The sequence below is a fragment of the Crinia signifera genome, chromosome 1, assembly GCF_055691185.1.
Source record: "Crinia signifera chromosome 1, ASM5569118v1, whole genome shotgun sequence".
NCBI lineage: Eukaryota > Metazoa > Chordata > Amphibia > Anura > Myobatrachidae > Crinia > Crinia signifera.
The window spans coordinates 95,361,616-95,379,597 of record NC_139217.1 but is presented as its reverse complement, the minus strand read 5'-3'; the positions used below and the strand labels follow the sequence as shown (position 1 = coordinate 95,379,597).

Genomic DNA, 17,982 nt, shown 5'->3' with positions numbered 1-17,982 from the left:
AACTATGGCAAGGCATGCTGGGTTGTGTAGTTTCACAACAGCTGGAGGTTCCCAGTTTTGACGTTCCTGCTCTAGAGGAATTAGCTACAGAAAATGTGTATGGATTGTAAACCTAGTGCCCTTGTAATTTGACTGACAGGACGCCGTCATTTGGGAGTAAAAACCTGCTGTTTTCTGGGTGTGGTGGAAAAAGCGCAGGCGTGTGTCCAGGCGTTTGTGAGCAGGGTCTGTGACGTCAGCGATGATTACTGCTAGCTGTCTCAGTCGCATATTAGTGGAAGTCGCAGACTTGCTCACATTTGTACAGGTGGCCAAAACTGTTTGATGGTTTGGGAATTGCATATGGATTTCTGAGAGTATAACAATTAGCGTTACAGTTGCACTTCTCTCGCAATTTAGCAAGGGGAGTCTTCTCTTTCTGGGCCTTATTCTGGTTCACTCTCAGAGGCAAATTCCTTCTCAAATGGACAAAACCATGTGCACAGGTGGGGCAGATTTAACATGTGCAGATATAATTAGATTTGGGTGGGGTTTTTCTTCAAAGTGAGAACTATATGGTAGTGTAGAAATAGCAGCCAGTATTTACCCTGCACAGAAACAAAATAACGCACTCAAATCTAATTCTCTCTGCACATTTTACATCTGCCCCACCTGCAGTGCACATGGTTTTGTCCATCTAAGAAGGAATTTGTCAGAAAGAGTGAACTAGAATAAGGCCCATTATGATCTCAAATGCAAGTTCCTGGCCGGCCTATGTACTACCACTTGTTGAAGGGATAATTAAAGAGACCTATTTAAATTCTATTTGCAGGTATCCTCTACAAAGGGAATGGAGAAAACCAGTTCATATCGCAGCAACCTCCTGTCGTCAGCTGTATTATGGGGAATGGCAGAAGGCGTAGCATCTCATGCCCTAGTTGCAATGGCCAGGCTGATGGCAACAAACTTCTTGCCCCTGTGGCCTTAGCTTGCGGAATTGATGGAAGTCTGTACGTGGGAGATTTCAACTTTATCCGACGAATATTTCCATCAGGGAATGTAACCAGCGTCCTTGAGCTGAGGTGAGATGCTTTAATATATCATTTTTTTTCATTTACAACAATTTTTCAAGTTCAGAAAAAGAAAGCACCGTCCTTAAAAAAAAATGTCAACGTAAATAATCAAGTTTACTTGATAATTACAAATCATTAAAATGTAAAATTGTTCTGACTATATTTTTGTGTTGTTAATTCTCCACCTTTGTGTAGTATTTTAGACTAGTATTTTAGAGGTGTAGCATCATAACAGCACAAATAATAATTTATTTACTAACTAATAAAAAAAAATATCTGTATAGTCGATTTCTTTAAAACATTACCCTCAGTGTCACACGGCTACATTAAACTCAGCTGTTTTCCAGCTAGAAAAGCAGGTCAATCGCTCAATGACTTATTGACTTATGATTTTATGATTTTTATGAGTTTTACTTGACTTATGATTGGAGTGAGGTGGGATGGGAAGGAGAAGGATATTCCTTTGTCACATGAGTGATTAGGCAGGTCTGGATCATTGGGTCGACATGCAAGAAGGTCGACATGCAAGAAGTTCAACATGACTGTATGTCGACATGGGTTAGGTTGACAGGGTCATTATGGCGACACAATCCTTAGGTCGACATGGGGAAGGCCGACAGTCAAAAGGTCGACATTAGGTTTTTCACATTTTTTTGAGCCAACATGTCTACACAGTCAACATGGAAGCTAAAATGTAGCACTGCGTCCCGTCGCATATGCTCGGCACACTATTTTATTCTCCCACCACGCCCTAGTGGATGGTAGGGCATGAGATACCGCCTGTCGTCTCAAAAAAATGCAAAAAACCCCACGTTTACCTTTTGACCGTCAACCTTCCTCATGTCGACCTATAGCCATGTCGCCCTAAATGCATGTCGACCTAATGGTTGTGGACCTACTTGCTGTCGGCAAAGTGTCCAGATACCGATTAGGCTATGAAGATCCTGCATGTAGTCCTTTTTCAGCTGAATCAGTCAGAATAATTAATTCATAGATATTAATGATATATTAAACATTGATAAGTGAACGCTATATAAATGTTGTGCATATATCATTTAACATTATTTCTTAATGATCAATATATTTTTTCCTTTAATTTCTGCTGCCTAGGAGGTAAATAAATGTATTTTTTTTTCACCTTGAAATAGCATTTCCTGACCTTTGATTGTTCATTGTAAGAGGATTTCTCATACACAAGGCTTGTCTAGAACACAATACCGGCCATGGGAGGTTTGCTTTTTCTCACAGGGGGCTTTTCTGTTACGAAAACCATTTATCGTGGGCAGGCACATATAGTTTAAGATCGACTGGTCATGAAATGTGTTGCGGTAGTTAATAGAATTAAAACTATAATTGAGAAATGTTCCAAAAATAACAATCAAAGTCCCCACGTCGTAGTGTTTGTTTATTATTTCCCAAAAATGGTTACTGAAAGCTCATTTGATTCCAGTTTCTGACCTAGAATGCAGACATTGTCGCATGCACATTGGATTTCCTGTCATTCCCACTTTGGAATCTTTCCATTTTCATTTTAGTCATCTCTAAACAACCTCTGATTTACAATTTCTCTCTTCTTTTCTTGCTATAATAGGAATAAGGATTTTAGACACAGGTAAGGATAGAAAATTAAATATTGCAAAATTCATCTCAATGTCTGGTCTTCTGTACGTACTGTCGTCAGTGTGTCAGACAGAAACGCGTAACCCTTTCATAGCAGCTGTTGTGGCACAGAGATGGGATTTTTCAGATTTAATGGGCTCAGACATAGTATTTCATAAAGACATAATGGTTTTCTTTGGTTTTGTTTGCAAAACTGGACAGACAAGGTACCATAGGCACATAAAATAAAAATGTGTTAAAAATCCAGTTTTCAGGATTTTTACCGCATTTCTGAATGCACTTACATCCGCACACCGGGGAAGAGGGAATCGGCAGCTAAAGATTGCAAAACCCTATAGAAGCCTATGGGCTTCTCTCCACAGCGCTGTTTCAGGATCCCTCCCAGCATTCCCTGCAGCTGACGCCATCACTCTCATCAGATCCGGGATCCCAGAGCCGAAGACGTTTCGCAAAGGACAGCTCTTATCGCAAAAACTGTCCTTTGCATTAATAATCACATATCTTAGTGCATATGCGATTATAATGGTGAATGCCAGGGATTTGGGGCAACGGATGTTAGTGCATACCCCCATAGTATGATCAAAATAATGATTCTCAAAGATACATGTGAATGGGAAGCCAAGGATGTTCTCTACATGTATCCCAGCTGTACATTTATTACTTAGGGGTTTATCAACCCCTTCAGTGGTATTCCTGAGAATTTTTCAGGCTTTGCCTTAGTGCCCAGACTGGCAAGCACGGAAAATTCTCTGGATTGCTGCTGATTAGAGCCGGGCAGCGCTGCTGAGCTGATGGCTGAACTCAGCTTCAGCGCTGCCTGGCTCCAGCTGCTCAGCGGCAAGTCCCCTTTCCCTACCGTCTCCCCCCTCGGCTGTGTGACCGTCTATGACGGTGCACAGACGTCACCCGGTTGCCGGGGGCAGGGCCGGGCAGTGGCTGCATATCATTTTATGCAATGCACTTGATAAATGTTACTGCAACACTGATTGGTTGCCATGGGCCACTTCTCTTCTGGCTCACTGCTCTACTTTTTTCACTGCTTCATGAATAGAGCCCTAGGTTTACAAGTCTGTAGTCCAGACCAACTCAGAATAGCAGCTAGCATTTCCTTGCCAATCTCTCAAACAAACTTGTGGCATATTACTGTAATTACATGGATAGCTTTGTGCTGGTTTTTACAATTAGATAATCCAAAATATATCTCTTATATGACGACAAAACAATTGACTGTAAATAGTCTTTTAGCTTTTTTTTGTATTATATTACATGGGATATATCTGTGGCCCTAGGTTCCTGTGAGCTCTCCTACCATACTTTCAACAGTGAAAACATAAGTGTAACTTCCTTGTATCTTAAATACCTTCTGCATTCTAAAAGGGTAGAAACGTTTGTGTAGTGGTAATGTGGCTGCCTCATAGCCCCAAAGTCATTGGACTATCTGTGTGGCTATTACCGGTGATTTCACTGACCAGTGACATAACAAATATCCCTAATATGTACGTGTGGCTATGAGATAGGGAATGTTGATTGTAAGCACTGTACTCTTCTCCAGCAGGCAGAGATGTATGTGTCTGGAAAGTGCAGCAGAATATGTGTGTTGTGGGATGGGTACAAAATGGTGTAATTCAGACCTGATTGCATGGATGCTCTTTATAGCAAATTGGAAAAACCATGTTGCACCACACAGATGGCAATGTAACATGTGCAGAAAGAGTTAGATTTGGTTGAGGTATTTTGAAACTGAAATGTAAATTACAGTGTAACAATAAAGCTGACAGTATTTACCCTGCACAGAAACAATGGGGGTTATTCTAGTCCATTCTTTCTGACAAAATCCTTCTTAGATGGACAAAACCATGTGCACTGCGGGTGGGGCAGATGTAACTTGTGCAGAGAGAATTAGATTTGGGTGGGGTTTTTCTTCAAAGTGAGATCTATATTGAAGTGTAAAATCATGCAGTCAGTATTTTCCCTGCACAGAAACAAAATAACTCACCCAAATCTAATTCTCTCTGCACATGTTACATCTGCCCCCCTGCAGTGCACATGGGCCCTTATTCTGGTTGGTGCGGTAATATCCGCGTGCGTTCGTCCCGCCGATGTTTTGTGTCTGCGCATGTGCAGAGGCGTCTCTGCGCATGTGCGAGCGGGGCATACGGCCAAATCCCGCATGAAATGTGAACACTCCGAACAGGGGGTGGAGAGGGGCGTGAAGGGCTATTTGGGCTCATTACCATATGCATACGCCCTGCGTTTCATGGGCGTTCCCATGCAAACGCTGGGCGTACGTATGGTAATGTGGCCGTGACGCACGTGTAGGGGGCGGACATATGACATCGCCGGATGTCAGCTGCCTGACCAGATCCCTGCTTTTGCACGGAGAAATGTCCGTGTGGTCTGAGGTTGCGGGAGCTGGTGGAGCACTCGGTCCTGCATTCGATGGTCTGCGACCATCGAATGTTGGGGGAGGTTCCCTGAGATGGAGGAGGCGTATTCCGTGTAAAATACACGTGCGGTCCGTGCGGCCAGCTTCTTACCGCGTACGGACGGAGTTGGCGACCCGTATGGAAGGCGGGGTTTCGCACGCACGGTCCTGGCCGCATATTCGGATCCGGTCGCACCGATCAGAATAAGGCCCATGGTTTTGTCCATCTAAGAAGGATTTTGTCAGAAAGAATGAACTAGAATAAACCCCAAGATAACACACCCAAATCTTAACTCTATCTGCACATTGGGAGTGTGGCCTCACAACCAGGGGATGTGGCCTATACTCGTAGGACTTCCGCTTTCCGGATCCTGATCATCAGGATTCTGACTACATCGCTTATGCTATAAATAACTCTTATTAATTTTTTTGGAAGAGCAGTAAGCCCTAATTGTAAAACATAGAGACACAAATCACTGTATGTTTCATTCATGATGATTAAGTCTACAATGCCACCCAGAATAGACATTCATTGTTACACCACTGGCGGAACTTATGAGTGGATGGCCCAGGTGCAAAAATAAAATTTGGGCTCCCTCCTCCACTCCAACACATGTTCACAATATACCACACAGCATTGGGTGGCAGCATTGGGCCAGGTTCTCAGGGGCACTGGTGCACCGCACCTGCTGGAACCTGCTGTGTGGTCCATACTGTGTTCCCATCTACTTATGGATGTACCTGATGTCTTACTCCTGAGGAAGGTCCTTATGGGACTGAAACGTATACATTGAGTATATTTTTTGCATTGCTATACATGAAAATGCCAATACACAGTTAATTTTATTTGCATTCACAAAAAAGACCTGGAGAGTGAGTCCTTTCTTTCATATATATAAATATTTATATATATATATATATATATATATATATATATATATATATATACAGTATATATATATATATATGTATGTATATATATATATATATATATATATATATATATATGTATATGTTATAAATATAAAAAATGTTCCAAAAAAGGTCGTTATCCAGGAAAAAAGTATCCCTTACAGTTGAATAAGGGACTGTCCCTTTATGTTGCAGCCAGTGCTGCGGATTGATGTATTGTGTTTTTCTAACTTTAAGCAGACTGTTATTCTTTGAAGTGTAGATGTTATGTAGCCTTGTTTATTTTATATTTTTTTATGCTACATTAAAGTATGCAGCCTTCTAGACTACTATTGATATCTAATCATCACAAACGGAACAATACCGCATATTCGTCATAATGAGCCTCTGAAAGCGCATACCTTTCCTGTGTTGTTTCTAAGCCAGCGAAATCAAAAATTATGCTTTTTTTGCAATTGCTCTAAAGGGAGCCAGATCAGATGAAAAATTTCTGCAACTTAATTACCTTTGCTGCTCTGATAGAAAAAATTCATGATGCTCTGTGTATTTCTTCATTCATCTGTTGGGCTTAGTAGACTATAGATAAGGATCTCTAATTTCCCCCCCCCCCCCCCCCGTTAATTTCTTAGAACGCAGGCTGCCAAATACCGTTTCAGCAATGAAAATCGAGAAGGGGATTTGACTTTTCGCATAATGATTATGGCAGTTAAATCTGCATGCTAGCGGCGGATAGCACTGTAGCAGCGATCGTTATCAGTTTGGCACACTTTGTCCTGTTTTAGCGAAACATTCCTGTATTTGTATTTGTGTGAGGAGAGTTGCGAGTGATTTCTGAGATGGGAAAGTTAAGAAATCTATTTAAATCCAAGACTTCAAAGCAGACAAAGTTCATTTTGAAATTCAAATTCAATGCGCTTACATTTATAAGATGTGCGTGCTTCGGTTCATATGAAACTGTGTATTTGTTTGATTTTTTCAGTTCGTTTCATTTTCGTTAAGGCGTACAGCTGTTATTGTAAGTGAAACAGGGCCTTTGCTGCCTAGCTGGTTCTCTGGCAGTGGGATGGTCTCCAAAGCTGCCTTGTGCTGGAGTTAAAAGAAAAGAAGCTAGAAGTCCTGTATGCCTGCCACATCATGATTTTAAAGGCTCATTAAACACAACGCATATTTTCATATATACTGTACTAATGGAAAAACGCATATTGTGCAGTATTCAATGCACAGTTACGAAATGTGCAGCGAATCCTGTTTAGGATTCGCTGCACATTTGCAGGGTTCTGGAGGGCTGGAGTATTCGCTGCCAGCCCTCCATGTCACCCTATTCAACTCGTCAGGGGCAGCGAGCCCATGGCGGCAAATTTTAACCGCTGCAGGGAGCTGGGGGAAGGCGGCAGGCAGGAAGATGAAAGTCTCCCTGCCTGCGCCTGACACTGAGGAGGGCTGCCAGGACACTGGCAGAGCCCCCTTAGAGCTGGCAGGGGTCTGGGATCATCAGCCGCTGCACTCCCTGGTCCGATCGTGCAAATGTAATGATCAGGACCAGAGTGCAGTGAATAAATGAATATTAATGAGCTGCTCTCAGCTCCCGGCCCCCTGCTGGCCAAAGTGTATAAAAATTTTTTTTTTTAAATTAAATATATATTAATGTGCTTTAAGCACATGATTACAAATAGCATGCCCCTTCTTAGAAAAAAAAAAATCTGATTTTTTGACACCAAACTCCCCCCCCCCCCCCAAAAAATCCCCTTTATTTCAAAAGATCACTTTCCTGTTCATCTAAAAAAGATGTCTAATGCAAAACGGCAAATCATGGCAAAAATCTTGGAGAAAGCAGTTCTCCATCCTAGCATTAAATACACTCTCGGCGAATCCCAGTGAAAACCCCATTGAAATTCACTGTTTGCATTCGGCGAACAGTGAACATTGAATAGGGTGAATCACATTTTCAGTGAAACAGATTCAACGCAAGGAGTGAAAAGAGCCCGATTCGCCGAAAAAAACAACGGAGAATTGGGAGCATTGAATACTGGCCATTGTGTTGCCCTAATATTTATACAGTTTTACTTGAAATGCAGCAATGTCACTAGCCTTGGTCCTGATTTTTAACCCACCAGTGCAGTGCTTCCTAAACTGTGTTCCGGGCCCCCCTTAGGCATAGGCTTTTCTATAATGGGTATATTGTGTGCAGGGCACCCGTTCCCCTGAGTACAGACACACTGAATGATGGGTTCCATGATGGGCACTGCAGCTGCTGCAAATATTGCAGCCAAAATAGCCGCCTCACATGTGCAGTAGTAAATGACATGGTGGGCACAATATGCCAGAGCCTGCTGAAGCATTATGCCCTCACCACATAACTGAACCTAAGGTTGACATATTAACACAACTTACTGTAATTTAAATTTATTGTTTGAATATGGGGTCTATTTACTAAACCTTGGTAAATAAGATACCAACCAACCAGCTCCTGTCATTTTTTAAACCCAGATTGTAACATGGCAGTCAGAAGCTTATTGGCTAGTACTTTATCACCGTCCACTTTACCTTTCTCCAAGGCTTATAAACCCATAAGAAAATTTGGGCCTAGAGTTACTTTCATTTTTTTAAATTATATTCTTGGGTGCTATGAATCCAAAAAGTTTGAGAACCACTGCACTAGTCTGTACCATTAATTAGCAAATCCGAGGAACTAGGAAATACCATGTATTATATAGACCGATATACACATGCTTTCATGTCATATACTTCAGGGTTACATTCTTTATATAAAATGAAGGGAGTGTACACATCAGGCCGATATCGACACAAGTTGCCACAACGGAACGACAAATTGTGCATATGGGCTGTGTTGCATGGCCAACTGAACGATATCACCTTCAACACTGTGCATATTAATTAAGTATGGAACAACATATTGTTATGTCATTCATTAAATTATCTAATGTTTACAATCATTTGGGATAGTCTGCAGTGAAAGGAAATCTTCCTGACCATCAGACCAATTGGCCTTCATACATGTACGCACCTTAATTCATACTTTCGAACGGTCTTAATTTGGTCAGACAGTTCCCATTTCTGGGGGCATCTTACATTTTTTTTAATTTAAATGCCAGTCAGGAGTGATCTACAGCTCTGTGGAGTTTGGACACTCCCCATTATGTGGTCACATCCCCAGAGGAAAGCAGACACACCTCCTGTCCCTATTGAGCCTGGAGCAATGTAAGGAGAAATGTATACAGCAATACCGTACTTTAGCAGGATTGGAATACCCCACCACCTCCTATTTTATACTCTTTAGAATCATTGACTACCTAGCATGGTGGTGGCCCTAAGTGCATATAAACATACATGTTAAGATGTATATAATACATGTGCTGGCAGTGTATTTGTGATTGGCATCTGCTCTGTGTAGCACAGGCACCATGGTGATCCCAGGACTCCGTCATCTAAGACCATCCTCAGACTGTCATTGGCTAGTTTTACATGAGTCTGGGGGGGAGTTTAATGTGATATACATTCGGGCCCTTATTCTTATTGAGTCAGACGGCTGTGTGTGCTGTCGGATGGCCGATGTATGGTTTTGTGCAGAGGCGTTTCTGTGCATGTCCGAACACGGCGTGAGTTCCCTGCAGAAAACGAACAGTCAGAACCATCCGGAGAGGGGCGTGAAGGGATGTTTGGACTCATTACCATATGCATATGCCCCGCGTTTCATGGGCGTTCCCATGAAAATGCTGGGCATACGTATGGTAATCCGGCCGTGATGCACGTGTGGGGGGGCGGACATCTGACATAGCCGGATGTCAGCTGCCCGCCCATATCCCTGCTTTCATACGGAAAAATGTCCGAGTGGTCTGGAGCACTCGGTGCTGCCTGACCGCTCGGTCCATCTTTCGATGGTCGGCGACCATCGGAGAATGGGGGAGGTTCCCACAGATGGGGGAGGTGTTCGCATGAAACATCCACTCTCGGTCCATTCGCTCGGTATCTTACCGCATTCGGAGGTGTGAGCGATCCGTACGGTAGGGGGGGCTAAAAACACTCGGTGCCCGTCCGAAATACACATCCGTCCGATTCAACTAGAATAAGGGCCACGGTGCGATGTACATTATCGATTTGACTATATAGTCAAAATTGCATAGCACATAGTGCAAATCACACCATACTTTGCAGTAATCGCTCCTAATGCACGGCCCCGTGGCTTCGGGATAAAAAGTAGAAATACACTGTGCAACGCATACTATGTCCAAACAAGGGCCATGCTGCTTAATTCACCCCCTCTACGCACTGTTCCTCCCTCCCTGCCAGCCACCAATATCGTACCTTAAGAGCGAAGCCTAATGATGAATCCTGGGTTCTGTATGATGGCTGAGCTACAGTATATAGCGGTAGCCACTACCATTCCTGGATACATGGCAGGCACATACAGTATACTACAATACTGTACATCCTCATGTATGTTTATTATTATATGGGCTTAGTCTCCTCCCTGTACCAGGTAGTCAGCGCTGCAGCTCCTGCTGCTCTTTAGTAGATGCCAGTTAATCTGTACAGTATCAATTTGATATCACATTATTCAATGTTCACGAAACACAGAAATGTTTAAACTTGTCTTAATACCTATACAAGTCCGCTAACACGTTTTAATACAGAAATATATCTGCTATTACAGAACCAAAGTCAGTCAAACTTTTTATGCAGCTTGTCCCTTTATATAAATTATTGCTTTACTTTGCGCAAAGCTGCCCTTGTAAATTATTACAAATAATTGGTTTACTGAGGACTGCAATTGGCACCTATAAAGAGATTAAGGTTTTCTTACGGTGATTATAGCATTTCCAGTAAAATATAGTCTCAACTTCTCGAAGACAGAGAAAGAGCGTGATATCTTGCCAGTGGTAAAGGAGAATCTTATCACAAAAGGGATTAAATAAGGATTGCATAAACACCTACATTTGGTTACTATGGAAACCATAAAGGTTTCAAAAAGATTTTTATACTGTTCTAATGGATGTATTACAATAGTTGTCAGTCATCTAAACTCCACTTTTATTCTCTTAAGTGTACATCCATCTTTTAAATGTTTTTTTGTTCTTCGGAAAAGTTTAATGTCTCTTTTTCCGTCAACCTTGTGTTGGGAGTCATAAGCTACCTCTTCAAGCTTTTTTCGGAGATATCTTCCATAACTTTAAATGTTTTAAAACTGCAGTAGTCAATATGTCAATCTTTTTTCTCTGTCATACAGAAAAGAATATTACAGATCTGTTCAAGGTATCAATTAATCACATTGTTAAGTTAAAAAAACAAGAGTGCATCTATTTTTTCTTTTTATAGAATTTGCTGTTTTGTCTCAAGAAAAAAAAACATATTTGTTTTTATCCTCGTTGAAGTGTGTTGCAGGCAGACATTTTGAGCATACTGTAGCATTTAGTTACAAAGACGAGGGTGGGATGTATCATTATTTGCCAAAAAAAAGAGACCTGTCATTTCTGGATTTGTAACTCCTCTTATCTCTGAACTTGATTTACAAAAACCATGAGGTGAAAATAAAATCAGAGGAAAGATTTTGATGCATATGAAAATTCTTGAACTTAGTTTCTGTGGTTCATCATCTGTTCAGCATTATTAGAAATGCTGCCAAAAATGCTAAAACAATGAGATAAAACATATGATACATCTGCCAGGTTTTTTTTTTTTTCTAATTCATTTTTAAGTAAAACCTGCTTTGATACTTTTGCCCCTGAGTCCTAAAGACATAGGAATGAAGCTGCTTTGGGATATGGTCACTAGGTCAACAAGAATTAGGTCGACCCCTGAAGGTCAACAGGCATGACGGAATGGCGACATGGGTTAGTTTGACAGGGTCATTAGTTTGACACAAGCTAGGTTGACATGGGAAAGGTTGACAGTCAAAAGGTCGACGTGGAGTTTTTCACTTTATTTTGGAGCCGACAGGCGTTATTTCATGCCCTACCATCCACTAGGGTGTGGTGGGTGAACAAAATAGTGTGCCGAGTGTAGCGAGGCACCATACCCTAAGCATGGCAAGCGCATCGGTGCAATTATTTAGTGCCCATGTCAGCTGTGCCGACATTCAGGCCAAAAAAAGTGAAAAACCCCATGTCGACCTTCCCCATGTGAACCGAATGCTTGTGTCGACCTAATGACCCTGTCAACCTTACCCATGCCAACCTTCAGGCATGTCGACCTTCATGCATGTCGACCTTCAGTTGTCAAACTAATGCTTGTAGACCTAATTTCTGTCTATCCAATGATCCATACCCTTTGCTTTGTAGCGTACATCACAGTTAGTAGAAGACTGTCTGGTGGTCTCCATGCCTAAAAGGTGCCCATAGGGTATATTCAAAATTGGGAAACTTCTCTCTCTCTCTCTCTCGCTCACACACACACACTAGGGTGTTTGGCACAGCCAAGAAATCAGCTCCATTTTGTCCTTGCATCCATTTATGTTCTCTTGACTTTAGTTTTAAGGCCCCCATACACTATGCGATTTTGGGACGATTTAATCCGATTTCGGCACTTTGTGCCGATAATCGGGTGAAATCGGCCCAAAATCGCAGGTGTGTGATATCTGATCCGATACGATGCGTGTTCCCGTACGCATCGGACCGGATCAGGGAGGTCGGACGGTCAGCATGTACGATCACGTCCGACCTCCCTGTATGCATATGCCTGCCCACCTGACAGGCATATGCGTGCAGACACCAGGGGAGCAGTGGGGCGGGCAGCGGGTCCCTGAGAGCTTAGCTTGCGGCGCCGGCGAGTGCTGACCTGGCCGGGCGGTGATGATCATAGATATCAGCAGCGCTGCGGGAGTCGGGACGGGACGCGCAGTGGCGGATATTAGATTTTAAAATACCTGTCAAATGACTAGCCGTTCTCTGATTGGCTGAGCTCTCAGCCAGCCAATCAGAGAATGGCCAGTCATTTGACAGGTATTTTAAAATCTAATACCCGCCACTGCTCGTCCCGTCCCGACTCCCGCAGCGCTGCTGATATCTATGATCATCACCGCCCGGCCAGGTCAGCACTCGCCGGCGCCGCAAGCTAAGCTCTCAGGGACCCGCTGCCCGCCCCACTGCTCCCCCTGATGAGAGCACTGCCGCCCCCTGACCCTCACCGCCCGCCCCCTGTGCCCCAACATGTGATAAATCGCAAGCGATTTATCACATGTCAAATTTGGCTCATCAAGTGCCAAATTGTGTGTGAGCCTCCCGGGGAGCTCCCGGGCGGCTCACAGGAGAATTGGGTCCGACTTGTCCTAAGGACAAGTCGGCCTAATGTATGGGGGCCTTAGAGTCATAAGTACACAGATGTATCATCAAAAGGCTTACCACTAACATCATGAATCCATCAATGTATGGCTAGTTAGTGGACTGAATACATTTGTTCCCATACTGTTTACGAGATTTGGCTGTTAGGTGCGATGTCCTTAAATAGATGTCATGATTATTGTACTAGTTGTTTACACCCCTTGTTCTTTTTAACCATAACTATCAAAATAAAAATGATGTTTCTCCTAATACCAATGAGTGCTCAGATATTTGTAGTACCCAAGGTGCTAGAGAGCCACATAATATACTGTAGCCGGTATATAGGAATTAAGCACCATCCCCATCTTATTTTCCTAGTTATCACAGTACTGTATAATGAACCAGTATATATGAATAACAGCATAGTAAAAAAAATAATGTAAAAGAATACAACGCTTGTAAAACATAATCACAGACAGTGTTTTCTCTGGACAGTTTATTACACTGATCAATTCTTAGGCAATGCCTTCTGTAAAGTGTAAATTCAGTACCTCCTAGTGTTGGAATTGTATACAATCCTCCCCTCCATTAGTTAATATGACAATTGAAGAATTAAATTAAGTTCAGCATTCATATATTCCCTTTGTTCAGAAACAATATTTAATCATTTCCTCTTATCTGAAATAATAAACGCATCACGCATTTTGGTTGCGATGACAGTGACAAACGATCAGAAGTGGATTTAAACAGAATTCTACTCATGCGATAACTCCTAAGAATAACACAGTGCCTGATTGTCTATGAAGCACTTGAAGGCAATCTTTACCTCTATAGACATGTCCACTTGGCTTTATTTTTGTTCTCCGTGAATGCAGATGATCTTAGGTCTTTTCATTGAAGATCGTCTACCTATCCGGTGTGTAGTCACATCTAAGGTTTCCCATAGATGCAAAATATGTCCACATTTAAAGCAAATGTATGGCTTAATATGTGGGGAGAAATTATCAAATTTTTTATAAATTTTGGCACATTAAAAACAAATTATTGTTTCACTCATCCAGAGGAATATGGGGCTATCTGGATTGGATTATGCTCATGGTTAGTAGTGACTCGCAACTATCCTACCTATGGATTTATAAATCTACATTTCATAATATGTAATTTAATGTCAAACGTGCAATTTTTGAATCCTGTTCAAGTAAATCAAATTTGTCGGTATATGACTGGCCGAAAGCAGACTACACGTGGTAACTGGTGCTGCTTGATGTCCAGATTGACAAAAATATAAAAAGAATTGCGGGATAAGAAGCTGGGACTCTGTCAACATCACTGAGTCCAATTATTGCAGTTCATATATTGACATGTTCATTATCTATTCCATTCACATTATTATCAGTCACACCGATGGGCCACTTACACAATATTGCTGCCAGTGGGTCTGTGTCCGTATGCACCCTGCATAAGGGCAATGTCTACTAAAACAATGGGCTAGATGTACTAAAAAAATGCAGTCAAAACTATTTTTTTTAGAGTTTACCGCATTTTGAAATGCACTGAAGCCCTTTCTGGCCGGGCTTCACTGCGGGGGTTACTCCAGCTCTGTCTGGCATAGCCCCATAGAAACCACAGCTCTGTTGTGTGAGGGATCTGACACGGATCCCTCCCAGTATGCCCCGTGGCCGCCAGCTTCTCTGTGCATGCTTAGAGGGACTTCCCCATAAAAAATGATGAAGTCCAGGCAGCGGCAGGGATTTCAAAACCCAGCTCTTATTGGGAGAGCTTCCCTTTATAACAGTACAAATGCGATTAGCATCGGTGGGATGTACCGCCACTGCTTGGTTCATCCCTCCCATAGTCATTTTCTGAAGTTTTAGTTCCCTCTTAAAATTAGTTGGCATTGATAAAGATATGACTGGCCTTTCTAATGTGTCATTGCTCAGTAATTGTGGCTTATTACTGAAGTTTCCTTCTCACATTTCCAAATCTTTCAGCTGTGTTATAGGGTCTTGGCAGAAATGGTAATAAGCAATTGCAGTTCTTATCATCCATGGCTAGTTAAACCATTTGAGGGATTGTGAAGCTTCAATTATCAGCAGTGTTATCTATCACTATTTAATTGTTATATGACACTGACAAGCTACGCAAGAGTTCACAATAAAATTTACTAACAAAATCAATAGCGAATACAAAGTCGTTACAGGGAATCCGATACAGACACTACAATTTGTGAGCTGGGATGAGATCTGGAAAGAGAGATAAATAAGTGGATTATAATGGATATATAGTTTTGTTTTTCTAAGATCTATCCAATAAAATAAAAATAAAATGAAAATGTAATAATATAGTACTATATGTATGGTCATTACACTAATAATCATCTAATCCTTTTACTCACTATTGGCCCATGATAAAAATAAATATACAGAACTTGGCCAAAGTTAATAGTGTTAATAGTTTATTTGGTACTTATATGTTAGCTGGGCGCCCACTATAGTTAGTACGCTCATACTCCCACTATCCATGTCGGCATGGAGTTGATTTTATATAGTGTGGCGAGCACAGCGAGCCGCCGAGCCCGAAGCGTGGCGAGCATATGCGGAAAACTAAGCAAATAGCTTAGTGGGCGCCCAACTAACATATAAGTACCATTTATTTTTAGCAGTTCTGAATCAAATCAATATTTTGTTTGACCACCCTTTGCCTTCATAACAGCATAAGTTCTTTTAGTGACATTTGCACAGTTTTTGAAGGAACTCGGAAAGGAGGTTGTTGCTTTAGGCTTCTCAGCAAGCTAGGCAAAACTTCAACCTACTGCCCCCCCCCCCATACTGCCACTAATACCCACTTTCAAACCCCTTAAGGCAAACATGCCTAACATTCCAGAATGGCAGGGAGGCTCCCAAGATTTGTGTGGTCCTCCCAGCCCCTGCTTTGCCTGGAGGCCTCCCTTTGCCACCACAACAGAGTACAAGGAGGAAGGGTAGCAAAGTAGTAAAGTATGCCACAAAGGAACATATGGAGGTGAGGTCCTAGTTCTACCCTAGTTCCACAGCAGCCACCTGCATGAAGTATAACAATGATCCCCATAGACATCTTGATTTTTGATAGGCAGACTTGGTGGCGCCCCCCCCCCCCCCCAGATCCCAGCACCCTAGGCAGCTGCCTAAAGCTGCCGAATGATAGAGCCGGCCCTGCCCATATCCTCACTTCCACTTCTTACCAGTTTTTAATGACATTGGCTATATGGTTTTCAAATACATTTGGAGTCAAATACCTGATAATATTGCATGATGGAAAAGTACCTGCCTGTATTTCTTAGCATTGAGGACACCATTAATTCTGACCAAATTCCCAACTCTATTTGATGAATTGCAGCCCCAAACTTGCAAGAAACCTCCACCATGCATCAGTGTTGCCTGCAGATGCTCATTATTGTACCACCCTCCAGCACTTCAGCAAACAAACTGCCTTCTCTTACAGCCAAATATTTTTCATTTTGATTCATCAGTCCAGAGCACCTGCTGACATTTTTCTGTACTCCATTGGGTCTGAGGTCCACCGTGTTGCCCATTTCTTTGTTCTTCTTCAAATGAGCTTGTGCAGCACATTTTGAAACCCCAGTCTGCTTTGAAATCTTTGCATGGGAGTTACCTTGTTGATGCAGTATTAATACCTTGTATCTTGTTGCCGTGCCATTATGTATGACCTGTGACAGTAAACTGTATTGCACACGCCTACACAGCTATTTCTGTTTCAGTTAATGACTGTGTGGTTCAATCTTCATATGAAAATGATGATCATTATCATCTGATTGGTTAATCATACACCTTACTGTAATTCTACAAAATCCCTGACTTTGGGGGTTATTCAGACCTGATTTCTGGTCTGCTGATTTGCAGAGCCCAGCGATAAGGTAAGCACAGCAAGTGTACTTAGAAGAATTGATGTTGTTTAAAAGAAAAAGAGTGGCCACACCAAATATTGATTTGATTTAGATTAATCTTCTGTTCATTCACTTTGCATTTTGTTAATTGCTAAAAATTTACTATTAATATTTCTATTTCTGAAATCATTTTTACATTGCAGTATTTTTTCTATACCTGCATAAAACTTTTGCACAGTTTTTATATATTTAAAACAAAAATAATTACTTGATTGAATTCAAAATAGATACTGACCAACGTATCTCAAAAATATTAGAAAATAGTTGCCAAAGAAACAAAATCACAAAGTAATTTTTTGTTTGCATTTAAACACTTTCATCCCAGTTTAAATCATTAATACAATTTTAATATGAATTCAATTATTAAACAGTACACCTAGAAAATATTATTTAAACAACATCTTTGTCAAAGCTGTTTTGTTACAATAATGTTTACTTGGAGATGCAGGAAAAAACCTACAGTATCTACAGATGGAGCGCCTCTCATTCTTGTGGGTCCTGGTTATTCTATTGCCTACCACCAGGACCCACCATCAGACAGAAGGGGGCGCACGTGCATAAGACGCTCACGTGCCCCATTCTGTCTGAGCCCTCCACCACGTCCCCACCACTGTCTGCCGCTCCCACCGTAGCTCCCCCCCCCTAACCCTGCCCGTCTCCCTGAAGTGGAGACGGTTAGGGAAAGCGCTCTCTGCCGCCATGTTGACTGAGACGCGTGTGCGTGTGAGACGCTCTGCCTCCCCGTCAGATGGAGCA

At 42.0% G+C, this 17,982-nt stretch overlaps 1 protein-coding gene across 18 annotated transcripts in view; it reads left to right on the top strand.

Annotated features, from left to right (window-relative positions):
- TENM3 (teneurin transmembrane protein 3) overlaps nt 1-17,982 on the top strand; it is a 2,716,013-nt gene that overhangs the window by 2,646,176 nt on the left and 51,855 nt on the right. For 10 of the 18 annotated variants that reach the window (XM_083170719.1, XM_083170723.1, XM_083170728.1 and 7 more), the window contains 2 exons: nt 812-1,062; nt 2,642-2,664. In XM_083170719.1, the coding sequence (XP_083026845.1) occupies nt 812-1,062; nt 2,642-2,664 (274 nt within the window). The remainder of the gene's footprint in view (nt 1-811; nt 1,063-2,641; nt 2,665-17,982) is intronic. The other 8 variants (XM_083170731.1, XM_083170741.1, XM_083170734.1 and 5 more) reach the window with 2 other exon arrangements.